We start from the raw sequence: 15829 nt of genomic DNA on the forward strand, positions 1-15829 counted from the left end.
TTGATTCCCCGACTGGCTCTGGTTTCCTCCATGGCTCCCTCCGAAATGCCCGGGTAGTTAGGTCAGGGTTCCCCCCTGACCTAGCCAAACTCCCCTTATGCCCCCCCCAAAATTTATTTTGGGTGGGCTGCCTCTTTACCTCCTCAATTGGAGGATACAACGCCTCATAATACCGTCGTTCCCTCTTCGCTTCTTCCAGTTCCTCCTTCGGGCGCTGGTACTCCCCAGCCTGGCTCCAGGGTCCCTTTACATCAAGGATCTCCTCCCACGTCCATGACTCCAGGTACCTCCTCTCTCGCTGCTTGGTCCTTTTATGGTGGGTAGTTCTGTCACAAGGGTTGTGAAATGGAGACCAAGACGCAGCGTGGATAGTGCTCATTTTCAATACTTTAATGAAGACACTTGACAAAATAACAACACGACCAACACAGTCCCGTCAGGTACACTTAGACTAAACAGAAAACAACTACCCACAACCCCAAAGGAAAAACAGGCTGCCTAAGTATGGCTTCCAATCAGAGACAACGAAAGACACCTGCCTCTCATTGGAAACCATACCCGGCCGAACATGAAAACTAACACATAGAAATAGATAACTAGAACAAACCCACATAGAAACAGAAAACCCAAAATACATACAAAACAAACCCCCCTGCCACGCCCTGACCATTCTACTATGGCAAATGACCTCTTTCACTGGTCAGGACATGACACTGATATGATATACAGTACAGAACAAAGTCAATCCATATACAGCTTCGGGGGGTGTAGCTGCTACAGTATGAATTAGCAGTAGAGGAAAAGAAGTAGAGTAGGAGTGAAAAGCAGATGATGACACCAGGGTACTGAGGAGGATTCTCTTACTTGTCAATGGAGCCCACTGTGTAGAACACCATGGGGAACCAGCAGATAGCCTCCAGGAAGTCTGGCTCGGGTCTGAATCAATCACAACACAAATGGATTACCAGGAGACACATACAGCACAAACGTATACCTACCACAACAAATAAACAGGCTCCCTGCAGTGGTAGAGATAGAGAAGTAGCATGAGTCTCAGATCTGTTTGTGTTGTCTTGCCAACTCCTATAACTCTCATTATCTCTTATTATTGTCATGCGTCAATCACCATAGGAGTTGGCAAGACAGCACAAACAGATCTGGGAACCAGGCTACTAGAGAACCCCCAATCAAATCAAATCAAATGTTATTTGTCACATTCGCCGAATACAACAGGGACCTAGACTTGGACCTAGACTTGGCGTTCCGGTACCGCTTGCCGTGCTGTAGCAGAGAGAACAGTCTATGACTTGTGTGGCTGGGGTCTTTGGCAATTTTTAGGGCCTTCCTCTGACACCGCCTGGTATAGAGGTCCTGGATGGCAAGAAGCTTGGCCCCATTGATGTATCAGGCTGTACGCACTACCCTCTGTAGTGCCTTGCGGTCGGAGGCCGAGCAGTTGCCGACAATGATGAGACAGCCAATAGGGAGGAGGTCAGAAACCTGGCAGTGTGATGCCAGGACAACAACCTCTACCTCAATGTGACCAAGACAAAGGAGCTGACTACAGTGGACTACAGGAAAAGGAGGGCCGAACACGCCCCCATTCACATCGACGGGGCTGTAGTGGAGTGGGTCGAGCGTTTCAAGTTCCTTAGTGTCCACATCACCAACAAACTATCATGGTCTAAACACACCAAGACAGTTGTGAAGAAGGCACAACAACACCTTTTCCCCCTCAGGAGACTGAAAAGACTTGGCATGTGTCCCCATATCCTCAAAAGGTTCTACAGCTGCACCATCAAAAGCATCCTGACCGGTTGCATCACCGCCTGTTATGGAAACTGCTCGGCATCTGACCGTAAAGCGCTACAGAGGGTAGTGCGTACAGCCCAGTACATCACTGGGGCCAAGCTTCCTGCCATCCAGGACCTATATACTAGGCGGTGTCAGAGGAAGGCCCAAAAAATTGTCAAAGACTCCAGCCACATAAGTCATAGATTCTATTATCTATGTATAGTCACTTTACCCCTACCTACATGTACAAATTACCTCGACTAACCTGTACCCCCACACATTGACTCGGTACCGGTACCCTCTGTATATAACATCGTTAGTGTTATTTTATTGTGTTACTTTTTATTAAATGTTTTACTTTAGTTTATTTAGTAAATATTTTCTTAACTCTATTTCTTGAACTGCATTGGCTAAGGGCTTGTAAGTAAGCATTTCACCTGTGACAAATAAAATGTGATTTGATTTTAGATTTAGATTTGAAATATAAAGTCCTGGCTGCTGTGTGCAGAGAACAGTGGGATAGCAAAGCGCTACACGGCCATGAGTCAGCTTTTTATTGGCCTTTTATTGGATTCCACTTTAATATGCCCATATTGGGGTTTTGCACCAGGAGAAACCACAGTAATATTTCATATTATGTGCACAGTGCACTGCAGAGTGCCCATAAACTCTTAAAACACAGACATTTTCATACAGTAAATTCTGTTAATGGAACTCTTAAAATGAGACCATCCCTTCTTCCCTGACAGTGTGTTTAAAGAGGGCCTCTAAAGGACAAGTCTCTCTATGCTCCACCCACAGTGTGGTTACACCATAGAGATGTACAATGTTCCATATCTATGTAATTCTATAGTTTCCTGCAGTGTGGTTACACCATAGAGATTTACAGTGTTCTATATCTATGTAATTCTATGGTTTCCTGCAATGTGTCTGTTTCCGCTCACATGTTCTCCAGTAGCAGCACGATGGGGTTGAGCTCTTTCTTGGGGCGGTAGTATGCTCTCAGGGGTGCGATAAAGTTGTACAGGCCGTTTCCTGCACTCTCCGCCGACACGATGATCAGCTTGTTCTTAAAGCCGTAGGACCGAGCGTCCTCGAACGGGATGTGGTGGCAGGCCTGTAGGAGGGAGATGACACGGGAACGACACAGGAAATAAATTGGATTACATGAACGTCATCATCATCATCGAAGAGGGGTCAGGTAGGGAGGGAGGATGGTTCTAGTTGAGGGGAAGTAAGGCAGAAGTAGTCTGATTCCCACCTTGTCCAGGCGCAGGCAGCAGAAGGGCATTTTTTCCTGCAGCAGGTGACACAAGGCAGGGGAACTGCCAATGTATGGAGAGTTCAGCGGGTACCCCTTCACCCACCTGCCACGCACACACGCACGCGCGCACACACACACATACACAAAGACAGACAGAAACACACGAACACATTTACACATGGGTCTGAGGACACAACATGGCAGGACTCAAACAAACAAATTCAAACACACATTAGACCTCAGGCAACTCTTAAACACTTACTCGCAGCGTCCACCCCACCACTGGCCATTCTCGTCTCCGTCCCCCTCATCCTTCCCCTCGTCCCCGCCCTCGTCCTCTGATTGGTCCCCCAGCGGGTCGAAGGTTGCTGAGTTGACCCCATCCACCAGCTCCAGGACAGGGGCGATGCTGTGACGTCTCTCCTGGGCAGAGTCTGCTGTGGCTGGGAGGGCCAGGGTGTTAGTACCCCCCAGCCCCCCTTCTGTCCAGCTGGTCCTGCCACCTCCACCTCCCCCACTGCCCATGGTCATGCCCCCCGGGCCCTGGCCCTCTGGGCTGCTGTCACTGGAGTCCTGCAGGTCAATGGCCACCGTGCCTACGGGGGACAGAGGACACATACAATCACACATACAATCTATGACCAGTACACACCCTTAGTAGAAAACAGTTATAGCACTGTCCTGTCCATACAAGCACAGGCTAAAGGGAAAATGTGCCCTAGAACAAACACAGATACAGATGCAAACATAGCACACATGGCAAGCACAGATCCAGAATCAGTACTATTTGGCTTTGTGAGAGTACCAATGTGCTGTGACTGGGAGTACCATTGTTCTCTCACAAAGCCAAATAGTACTGATTCTGGATCTGTGCTTGCCATGTGGCTATGTTTGCATCAGTGTCTGTGATCGTTCTGGGGCACATTTTCACTTTCAAACTTTGAGAACCAGAAGTCCCAGAGTTCTCCACCAGGGGGTGTGGTTGTAAAACGTCTCTAAAACAAAAGGAAACCTACATGCCAGATACATTTCACTTAGTTGGCAGATGCTCTTATCACCAGAGACTTACAATCAGATACTGTTTGATTCCTCATACAACTGTTAGGCTTCTTACATCTGCCTATTGTGGATCAACATGTAAAACATGTCTTAATCTGTGCCATGTACATGGATCAGGAAAGTCAGAATTGTATAATAAGAAACATTATGCTAAGTGCACTTGGACAAAGTATCTGAGTGTAACTGTGTCACAGTGAGTCAGTGAGACTGACTGACCCATGCTGGCGATGATGCTGTGGACAGGCAGTCTGGTGAGTCCATGGTAGATGGTCTGGGGCCCCACCCCCCTGTCACTGCCCTTGGGGCCCCCCCGCGTGGGCTCTCTGTGGCCCCTGACGAAAGCTGAATTCTCCTCCTTGGAAATGTTGATGTAGAAGCAGGTGTCTGAGCCGCCCATGATGTGGCCGGGACCTGGGTTCAGCAGGATGTTGGCATTTTCCAGCCTTCGCACTCCGATCAGACACACACCATACCTGGCCGAGGAGGAGAGGATCAGATACAGGAAGTGTGTGTGTTTGTGGTTAATAGCGTCTGCTAAATGGCTAAAATGTCAAATGTGTGTGGTGTGTGGTGTGTGGGTGTGTGTGGTTAAGAGTGTCTGCTAAATGACTAAAATGTCAAATGTAAACTTTGTGCATGTCTGCTTATTGACTCACTTCTTGTGTGCGTGGAAGGAGGCGAAGGTGAAACTCTTCCCCTGGTACTCCCCAAAGAACTTGCTCTCCTCCAGACAAATGTGATGCACCTCATTGGCCGAGCAGCGGCGGTAGGTGCGCTGCCACTGGTCAGCTGAGCATGGCCCGCCCTCCCTGAGACACGATCAGGGAATGGATTGGTCATTAGGGGACAGAGTTGACCTTTTAAACAGTGTTGCACGCAGCTTCCCTTTCAGCATCAACCCCACATCAAAGACACTTCCCCTCAAGGCTGCAGTGTTAACACTTTACAACTGTGTCAGAAACCAATCAATAACTCAATCAGCACTGAGACACACACAGGGACACAGACACTATCAGAGCAATACAGCTGCCAAGATAGACGCTGCTGAACGCTACACATTGAGAGAGTTTCACACATGGGCTGTGTTCACTTTGTCAGCCTTTAGAAAGGATGAGTTGAGAAACAGGAGGTGAGAAAGGAAGGGTGTGGGGCGGAGAGTGTGGCTGTGGGTGGCGGTGATGTGAGAAGGACTGCATTACAGAAACAACTGTCGTCTGTAAATAATAGATGGACAGTTTCATGGGGACAGCATGCCTGGCCGAGTTAATGTCACCGTACATCAGGGATATGGAAGGAGGGGGAGGGAGTTGTCGGTGGTTTAGGAGGACAGTGACACACACTGACCTGTTGAGGGGCTGGAAGGCTCCTGCACGTTGCCTGAAGGCCTCTGGGGGTGCTGTTCTGAAAGTAGAGGGGTGGTGGGGTAACAGATAGAGGATCATGACTGGTCTGGGTTTAAGAGGATCATGACTGGTCTGGGTTTAAGAGGATCATGACTGGTCTGGGTTTACTTTAGGTCAGTATTCTATCTACCATGATTAATCTGCTGTGTACAGCTCAATGTACACAGCATCTGTTAGGTCAAAGGACATACTTCACTGCCCCTGTCTGGTACCACCCACGCCCACTCCCACTGGAAAAAGAGTGTGTGTGTGTGTGTGTGTGTGTGTGTACTCACTGTCCTCTAGAGGAGTGGATCAACAGGGTGATGAGGGTGGAGGTAGCAGGACACACACAGTTCAGGGCCAGCATGGCATACTTAAACTCCTCTTCACACACCACATGATCTGCAGACAAAGGCAGCAGGGGAGACAAACCAGTAACACTCAGTATACTGTAATCAAATCAAATTCAACTTTATTTGTCACATGCGCCGAACACAACAAGTGTAGACCTTACCGTGAAATACTTACTTACAAGCCCTTAACCAACAGTGCAGTTCAAGAAAGAGTTAAGAAAATATTTACCAAATAAACTAAAGTAAAAAATAACTAAAAGTAACACAATAGAATAACAACAACGAGGCTATACACAGGGTGTACCGGTACCGAGTCTACACTACCGTTCAAACGTTTGGGGTCACTTAGAAATGTCCTTGTTTTTCAAAGAAAATTAATTTTTTTGTCCATTAAAATAGTATCATATTGATCAGAAATACGGTATAGACATTGTTAATGTTGTAAATGACTATTGTAGCTGGAAACGGCTGATTTTTAATGGAATATCTACATTGGCGTACAGAGGCCATTTATCAGCAACCATCACCCCTGTGTTCCAATGGCATGTAGTGTTAGCTAATTCAAGTTTATCATTTTAAAAGGCTAATTGATCATTAGAAAACCCTTTTGCAATTATGTTAGCACAGCTGAAAACTGTTGTTCTGATTAAAGAAGCAATAAAACTGGCCTTCTTTAGCCTAGTTGAGTATCTAGAGCATCAGTATTTGTGGGTTCGATTACAAGCTCAAAATGGCCAGAAACAAAGAACTTTCTTCTGAAACTCATCAGTCTATTCTTGCTCTGAGGAATGAAGGCTATTCCATGCGAGAAATTGCCAAGAAACTGAAGATCTCGTACAACGCTGTGTACTACTCCCTTCATAGAACAGTGCAAATTGGCTCTAACCAGAATATAAAGAGGAGTGTGAGGCCCCGGTGCACAACTGAGCAAGAGGACAAGTACATTAGAGTGTCTAGTTTGAGAAACAGACGCCTCACAAGTCCTCAACTGGCAGCTTCATTAAATAGTACCCGCAAAACACCAGTCTCAACGTCAACAGTGAAGAGGCGACTCTGGGATGCTGGCCTTCTAGGCAGAGTTGCAAAGAAAAAGCCATATCTCTGTCCAGCGTCTGTGTCATTTGGCCCATCTTAATATTTTCGTTTTATTGGCCAGTCTGAGATATGGCTTTGTCCTGGTAATCCGTCTGGCCCTGCGGCTTTGTGAATGTTGACCTGTTTAAAGGTCTTGCTCACATCGGCTACGAGAGCGTTATCACACAGTCGTCCAGAACAGCTGGTGCTCTCGTGCATGCTTCAGTGTTGCTTGCCTCGAAGCGAGCATAAAAGGCATTTAGCTCGTCTGGTAGGCTCACGTCACTGGGCAGCTTGTGTCTTGCTTTCCCTTTGTAGTCCGTAATAGTTTTCAAGCCCTGCCACATCCGACGAGCGTCAAAGCCAGTGTAGTAGGATTCAATCTTAATCCTGTATTGACATTTTGCTTGTTTGATGGTTTGTCTGAGGGCATAGCGGGATTTCTTATAAGTGTCCAGATTAGTGTCCCACTCCTTGAAAGCGGCAGCTCTAGCCTTTAGCTCGATGCGGATGTTGCCTGTAATCCATGGCTTCTGGTTGGGAGTACGTATGGTCACTGTGGGGATGACGTCGTCGGTACATTTATTGATGAACCTGATGACTGAGGTGATATACTCCTCAATGTCATTGGATGAATCCCGGAACATATTCTTGTCTGTGCTAGCAAAACAGTCCTGTAGCGTAGCATCCGCATCATCTGACCACTTCCGTATTGAGCGAGTCACTGGTACTTCCTGCTTTAGTTTTTGCTTGTAAGCAGGAATCAGGAGGATAGAATTATGATCAGATTTGCCAAATGGAGGGCGAGGGAGAGCTTTATATGCATCTCTGTGTGTGGAGTAAAGGTGGTCTAGTGGATGTGTCTTCACAGGTAGGTAGTGGGTCAAACATGCTCTGTCTCCTCTGCTGTACCTGTGTGCAAGAGTGAGTGCATTTCTTTGTCTGTCTGATCATTTGTCTGTGTGTGTGCCTTTGTATGTGCCTGTGAGAATATAGGTGTGTGCGTCCATGTGAATATGTGTGTGTGTGCCTGTGTGTGTGTGTGTGTGTGTGTGTGTGTGTGTGTGTGTGTGTGTGTGTGTGTGTGTGTGTGTGTGTGTGTGTGTGTGTGTGTGTGCCTGTGTGTGTGGCATCTAGAATGTGTGTGTATGGATTTCTGTCAGCCTCTAAAGCCACCTTATCAGTGCAGGTGCATCCCAAAGGCTGTGGTAATTGATATCTCAGTCAAAGGCTGTGGTAATTGATATCTCAGTCAAAGGCTGTGGTAATTGATATCTCAGTCAAAGGCTGTGGTAATTGATATCTCAGTCAAAGGCTGTGGTAATTGATATCTCAGTCAGAGGCTGAGATGAAGTCTGGCCTGTTAGCTAAATGTAAACGCTGTGGTTTATGCAGAACACTAATTAAATCTGATGGAATTAAAACACCTTCATTAATCTCAATATAATTTACCCAGATGCTCCCTCCCTCCCTCCCTCCATCAAGTAGGCTGCATCAGGTGAATTTACACTGTGATTTCATCTATTATTAACTCAATGGCACTTACTTGACAACACAACAGGATGCAATTAGAGATAAATAAATATACATTCGTCAAATAGACAGTCAACTCCCTGTCATGTCAGATTATTTTTCTCTTCTCCTCTTTAGGGCATTGTCTCTTTTTATCCCTTCAGTTTATATTCTGGGTTGTTTTTACCCGTTCAATTTATATTCTGTGTTGTTTTTTCCCCTTCAGTTTACATTCTGGGTTGTTTTTACCCCTTCAGTTTATATTCTGGGTTGTTTTTACCCCTTCAGTTTACATTCTGGGTTGTTTTTACCCCTTCAGTTTATATTCTGGGTTGTTTTTACCCCTTCAGTTTACATTCTGGGTTGTTTTTACCCCTTCAGTTTATATTCTGGGTTGTTTTTACCCCTTCAGTTTACATTCTGGGTTGTTTTTACCCCTTCAGTTTACATTCTGGGTTGTTTTTACCCCTTCAGTTTATATTCTGGGTTGTTTTTACCCCTTCAGTTTATATTCTGGGTTGTTTTTACCCCTTCAGTTTATATTCTGGGTTGTTTTTACCCCTTCAGTTTATATTCTGGGTTGTTTTTTACCACTTCAGTTTATATTCTGGGTTGTTTTTGTATTTCTTTGCTCTATATCTTATTTTGGGGTTAAGGGGACCTGGCAACACCCCTGCAGTGCAGTGTCTTATTAAAGGACCTTTCACACTCTCACACACTTAGCAAAGGCCTGGGAAGGAGGGAGAAAATGGAACCAGCCTGAACAAACATAGATAACACCCATCACTCCACCTTCACTGCTCCTGCCTTGTCTGTTTCTCTTGTTTTTCTGCTACCTTCTCTCTCATCTCTTTGTGACAAAAAAACAATATAGAGTTATGACCAAAAAAATGAGTCTCAGGGAGCAGTCATTTTCCCTGCTGTGTAATTCTTGATTACATTATATGCTGTAATCAGTGGACAAATATTATTAGGGGTACAGTGTTTGGTACAAATGAGATCTTGGCCTTAAATGCCCAGATGTGTTTTGCATATTGATAGTCGACAGAAACGATGGTAGCTAGAATTGTCCAGCCTCTCGTGCCTCAGGAGTAGGTTAGTAGCTAGTAAACACTTAAAAGCAATGAGACACAGATCGTTTCTGTCTAGCAGCTTTACTTCCATTAGTCACCAACAGAGAGGAAAATGTTGTTGATGATGATAATATTTTTATAAATTACAGGCATAGTGGGATAGAAAGAATGTTTGGATCATAATATGTACCCAAATGAAAAAAAAAATTGGATTCACTGTAGTGTTTTTGCAGACTTTACTGTGGTATTCACTATAGTAAATACTACAGTAGGGCTCAACTGTAATATTTACAGTTTACTATAGTATAAATACTGTAGTAAGAAAAAAAAACTTGGTTTGTATTATAGTAATTACTGGATTGTTTTTGCGGACTGTGGTCTGTAGTATACTCTACTATTTACTATAGTATTCTACAGTATACTACAACATTCTATAGTAAGTACTATACATGATTGAGGTATACTACAGTGTGTAGTATAGTATTCTACAGTATAATACAGTTTTCTACAGAATTTTATAGTAAGTACTGTAGTATTCTGTGTAATGAATCATGACAGCTTAATTTTTGGGGATCAAACCATCAGTACCCTGCTAGCCTTATGTTCCTATCAACGCTCCTACAGCAGAAAACAGAACAAAATGACTCAGATCTAGCCTTTTGGGCCCCCCACTTCGCGACAAAACATTTTAGTGGCCCTTCTTAATGGTGGAGAGAAATGTATGTTTTAAAGTAAAACTGTAATGGCGTTCTTCAGAAGGAGTGGACCAAAGCGCAGCGTGGTACATGTTCATGATTTTTATTAACTAATAATCACACGAACAAAAGAAACAAAACGAAAAGCTAAACAGTTCCGTCAGGTACACTATACAAAACAGAAAACAACTACCCACAAACACAGGTGGGAAAAAGGCTGCCTAAGTATGATTCCCAATCAGAGACAACGATAGACAGCTGCCTCTGATTGGAAACCAAAGAAAAAAAAGAAATAGAATGCATTGAATGCCCACCCCACCACACACACTGACCTAACCAAATAGAGAAAAAAACACGGCTCTCTAAGGTCAGGGCGTGACAGTACCCCCCCCCCCAAAGGTGCGGACTCCCGGCCGCAAACCTGAACCTATAGGGGAGGGTCCGGGTGGGCATCTAATCTTGGTGGTGGCTCCGGTTCAGGGCATAGCCCCCGCTCCGCCAGCTGATCCCTCCGCTTTTGTATCACCGGACCGTGGATCGTCGGAGGAGGAACCGGACCGTGGATCATCGCCGGAGGCTCCGGACTGCCGACCGCTGCTGGAGACTCCGGACTGCCGACCGCCGCTGGAGACTCCGGACTGCCGACCGCCGCTGGAGACTCCGGACTGCCGACCGCCGCTGGAGACTCCGGACTGCCGATCCGGACTGCCGACCGCCGCTGGAGACTCCGGACTAGCCCATTCAAGCTTAACATCCTTATCATTTATCGCCCTCCAGGTTCCCTTGGAGAGTTCATCAATGAGCTTGACGCCTTGATAAGTTCCTTTCCTGAGGATGGCTCACCCCTCACAGTTCTGGGTGACTTTAACCTCCCTACGTCTACCTTTGACTCATTTCTCTCTGCCTCCTTCTTTCAACTCCTCTCCTCTTTTGACCTCACCCTCTCACCGTCCCCCCTACTCACAAGGCAGGCAATACGCTTGACCTCATCTTTACTAGATGCTGTTCTTCTACTAATCTCACTGCAACTCCCCTCCAAGTCTCCGACCACTACCTTGTATCCTTTTCCTCTCGCTCTCCTCCAACTCTACTCACTCTGCCCCTACTCAGATGGTATTGCGCCGTCGCAACCTTCGCTCTGCTCTCTCTCTCCTGCTACTCTCTCCTCTTCCATCCTATCATTTCTTCCCTCTGCTCAATCCTTCTCCAACCAATCTCCTGATTCTGCTTCCTCAATCCCCCTCTCCTCCCTTTCTGCATCCTTTGACTCTCTATGTCCCCTATCCTCCCGGCCGGCTCGGTCCTCCCCTCCTGCTCCGTGGCTTGACGACTCATTGCAAGCTCACAGAACAGGGCTCCGGGCAGCCGAGCGGAAATGGAGGAAAACTAGCCTCCCTGCGGACCTGGCATCTTTTCACTCCGTTATCTTTACATTTTCTTCCTCTGTTTCTGCTGCTAAAGCCACTTTCTACCACTCTAAATTCCAAGCATCTGCCCTAGGAAGCTCTTTGCCACCTTCTCCTCCCTCCTGAATCCCCCCCCTCCTCCCTCTCTGTGGATGACTTCGTCAACCATTTTGAAAAGAAGGTTGACGACATCCGATCCTCATTTGTTAAGTCAAACGACACCGCTGGTCCTGCTCACATTGCCCTACCCTATGCTTTGACCTCTTTCTCCCCTCTCTCTCCAGATGAAATCTTGTGACTTGTGACGGCCGGCCGCCCAACAACCTGCCCGCTTGACCCTATCCCCTCCTCTCTTCTCCAGACCATTTCCAGAGACCTTCTCCCCTACCTCACCTCGCTCATCAACTCATCCTTGACCGCTGGCTATGTCCCTCCCGTCTTCAAGAGAGCGAGAGTTGCACCCCTTCTCAAAAAACCTACACTCAATCCCTCCGATGTCAACAACTACAGACCAGTATCCCTTCTTTCTTTTCTCTCCAAAACTCTTGAGTGTGCCGTCCTTGGCCAGCTCTCTTGCTATCTCTCTCAGAATGACCTTCTTGATCCAAATCAGTCAGGTTTCAAGACTGGTCATTCAACTGAGACTGCTCTTCTCTGTGTCACGGAGGCTCTCCGCACTGCTAAAGCTAAATCTCTCTCCTCTGCTCTCATCCTTCTAGACCTATCTGCTGCCTTTGATACTGTGAACCATCAGATCCTCCTTTCCACCCTCTCCGAGTTGGGCATCTCCGGCGCGGCTCACTCTTGGATTGCGTCCTACCTGACAGGTCGCTCCTACCAGGTGGCGTGGCGAGAATCCGTCTCCGCACCACGTGCTCTCACCATTGGTGTCCCCCAGCGCTCAGTTCTAGGCCCTCTCCTATTCTCGCTATACACCAAGTCACTTGGCTCTGTCATATCCTCACATGGTCTCTCCTATCATTGCTATGCAGACGACACACAATTAATCTTCTCCTTTCCCTCTTCTGATGACCAGGTGGTGAATCGCATCTCTACATGTCTGGCAGACATATCAGTGTGGATGACGGATCACCACCTCAAGCTGAACCTCGGCAAGACGGAGCTGCTCTTCCTCCCGGGGAAGGACTGCCTGTTCCATGATCTCGCCATCACGGTTGACAACTCCATTGTGCCCTCCTCCCAGAGTGCTAAGAGCCTTGGCGTGACCCTGGACAACACCCTGTCGTTCTCTGCTAACATCAAGGCGGTGACCCGATCCTGTAGGTTCATGCTCTACAACATTCGCAGAGTACGACCCTGCCTTACACAGGAAGCGTCGCAGGTCCTAATCCAGGCACTTGTCATCTCCCGTCTGGATTACTGCAACTCGCTGCTGGCAGGGCTCCCTGCCTGTGCCATTAAACCCCTACAACTCATCCAGAACGCCGCAGCCCGTCTGGTGTTCAACCTTCCCAAGTTCTCTCACGTCATCCCGCTCCTCCGCACACTCCACTGGCTTCCAGTGATAAGAATATTTCTGGAAAATGTGGGGTAGGTGCAACATAAGACAAAAATATGACAAGGGTTTGAGTGAGAGGACTAGCTGATGTCTTCAAGTGGCCACACACCTCTCCAGTGTGGGCACAGTTCCTAAGTCATTTCAATGCACTCAAAGAGTCTTCAACTATAAGGTGTTTTTTTAGCTCTCCTAGCAGTGCCGTTGAGGAAATAGAGCACGTTGGAACACAGCTCTGCATCCCTGCCTTTACACAATTACTGTTGTTGTTTACGCAACCAAAAATGGTCCGTTATAAATCGCAATCTGGGTCAGGTGGGCATGATTTGAAAGCTTGTTCTATTGCCAACATGACTAGCTAAATTATAAAATACAATCTTACAGTGTTAGGCTTTCACAATGCAATTCAGAAAAGCAGGTCGTACAGTGTGCATAGAATGGAGTCATGAGTTCATTCAGATGCGGAAAATGTTCTTCATAATACAACAGGTTCATTCTGTTCAGGACAACCCAGGGTAGAACACCATCTCATATTGTAACTGCACATCAAACATAGTGATCAGAAACAATGACACTGTATGTGACATGAGTTTTATGATATGGAAATGTGAAGTGCACATTTGGACCCACGAGTCTTTGGCTTGCTTCGATGACATCAAAGTGGTATTAATTATAATCCTCAACGTCTCATCTTTCAAAATACATAGATTCATCGTAATTTACAGATGCTCAAGTTCAGAACGGCTGTCAGTCAAAACCCATACAGAGCTGTGAAGCGCAGAGCCAAAGCTCTGGAGTCATGTATAGCATGTTACTGTGCATCCACTATGTTCCAGTTTAAGCACAGACAATCTTAAATACATTTGGTATGAAGAGTTGGTCAGTGTGTGTGTGAGAGGTGTGTGTGTGTGAAGGACGTGTGTGTCTCTGTGTGTGCTAAACGTGTATGTGTGTGTCTCTGTGTGTGTCTCTGTGCGAGGTGAACTCCCACGCTGGCAGCAGATAGTAATTACTGCAGGTCTGCCCAAACAGCAACCCTAATTAAATCAGCATGCAGTTATTGTGTGATGGTATGTGTAAGTGACCAGGCTATTGACCAGGCTAATATAGCTCAGCCCACCAGAAACACACCAGGTCATTGTTGTTCAACATTTGGTCAGGGAAAATCAATTAACACCTTGCAACCCAGTCAACCCACAAGCCAATTCTGACAAGCCCTGTTTCTGTAAAGGAACCCTATCTTGAATTTGAGCTTTTTTCCCAATTCAGTAAGATGTTTTTTAAAAGAAAGCCTATCATCTAACCATACCCCTAAATATTTATATGCAGAGACCTGTTTGATTTGAGTACCATCCAAGCTAGTGATTACAAAAGTGTTTCTAACTGAGAGTTTAGACCTAGAAAAAAACATGACATTTGTTTTCTTAGCGTTTAAAACAAGTTTAAGCTGTAAAAGAGACCCCTGTAGTATCCTAAAATCAGACTCCAACTGCATTAACTTCTTGGGGCTATGTGCGACGCTAGCGTGCCACCCGTGGTGCACCCTATCAACAGCAGGTGCATTTCAAGAGCGGCAAATTTGAAACCAAATAAATGTCAAAATTCAAATTTTTCAAACATACAACTATCTTACACCCTTTGAAAGATAAACATCTCCTTAATCTAACCACGTTGTCCGATTTCAAAAAGGTTTTACGGCGAAAGCATAAAGTTAGATTATGTTAGGAGAGTACATTGACAATAGCTGTGTGTAATGTTTTGTCAATTCAAAGACAGGCGTCACCAAAACCATAAAACCAGCTAAAATGATGCACTAACCTTTTACAATCTCCATCAGATGACACTCCTAGGACATTATGTTAGACAATGCATGCATTTTTAGTTCTATCAAGTTCATATTTATATCCAAAAACAGCGTTTTACTATGGCATTGATGTTGAGGAAATCGTTTCCCTCCAATAACCGGCAGTCAAGTCAGCACCACAAATTAAATAATTAAAATTAGAAAACATTGGTAAAATATTATATTGTCATTTAAAGAATTATAGATTTACATCTCTTGAACGCAATCAACTTGCCAGATTTAAAAATAACCTTACTGGGAAATCACACTTTGCAATAATCTGAGCACTGCGCCCAGAAAAATATGCTTTGCTATACAGACAAACGGCCATGTTGGAGAGATCTAAAATCGAAAATACTATGTAAATAATCCATTACCTTTGATTCTCTTCATCAGATGTCACTTCCAGGAATCCCAGGTCCATAACGAATGTAGTTTTGTTCAAAAAAGCTCATCATTTATATCCAAAAAGCTCCGTGTTGTTAGCACATGATCTAAGCCAGCCGGACTTCTCGTCATGAACGAGGGGAAAAAATATATTTACGTTCGTTCAAACATGTCAAACGTTGTATAGCATAAATCATTAGTGCCTTTTTAACCAGAACATGAATAATATTCAAGGTGGACGAATGCATTCTCTTTTATAACGTATTGGAACGAGGGTACCCAACATGAACTCGCGGCCCAGAGTCTAATCGGCCATCACCGTTCCATGGCTCTTGTTCGGTCAGATCTCACAGTAAAAGACTCAAAACACTTTGTAAAGGCTGGTGACATCTAGTGGAAGCAATAGGAAGTGCCAAAACATTAATCAACCCCTGTGTGTTTCAATGGCATAGGCTTAAAGGTAATTCA

The 15829-nt window shown here is 45.6% G+C and overlaps 1 protein-coding gene across 1 annotated transcript in view; it reads right to left on the reverse strand.

Moving 5' to 3' along the window:
* Positions 1-15829, reverse strand: part of LOC106598152 (potassium channel subfamily T member 2) — an 82109-nt gene that overhangs the window by 7327 nt on the left and 58953 nt on the right. The window contains exons 15-22 of the mRNA XM_045715407.1: positions 5796-5904; positions 5462-5518; positions 4774-4926; positions 4334-4590; positions 3321-3654; positions 3056-3161; positions 2739-2911; positions 865-936 (exon numbers count right to left, since the gene is read on the reverse strand). Of these exons, the coding sequence (XP_045571363.1) occupies positions 865-936; positions 2739-2911; positions 3056-3161; positions 3321-3654; positions 4334-4590; positions 4774-4926; positions 5462-5518; positions 5796-5904 (1261 nt within the window). The remainder of the gene's footprint in view (positions 1-864; positions 937-2738; positions 2912-3055; positions 3162-3320; positions 3655-4333; positions 4591-4773; positions 4927-5461; positions 5519-5795; positions 5905-15829) is intronic.

Source organism: Salmo salar, chromosome ssa03 (genome assembly GCF_905237065.1).
Source record: "Salmo salar chromosome ssa03, Ssal_v3.1, whole genome shotgun sequence".
In the NCBI taxonomy this organism is placed as follows: Eukaryota; Metazoa; Chordata; class Actinopteri; order Salmoniformes; family Salmonidae; genus Salmo; species Salmo salar.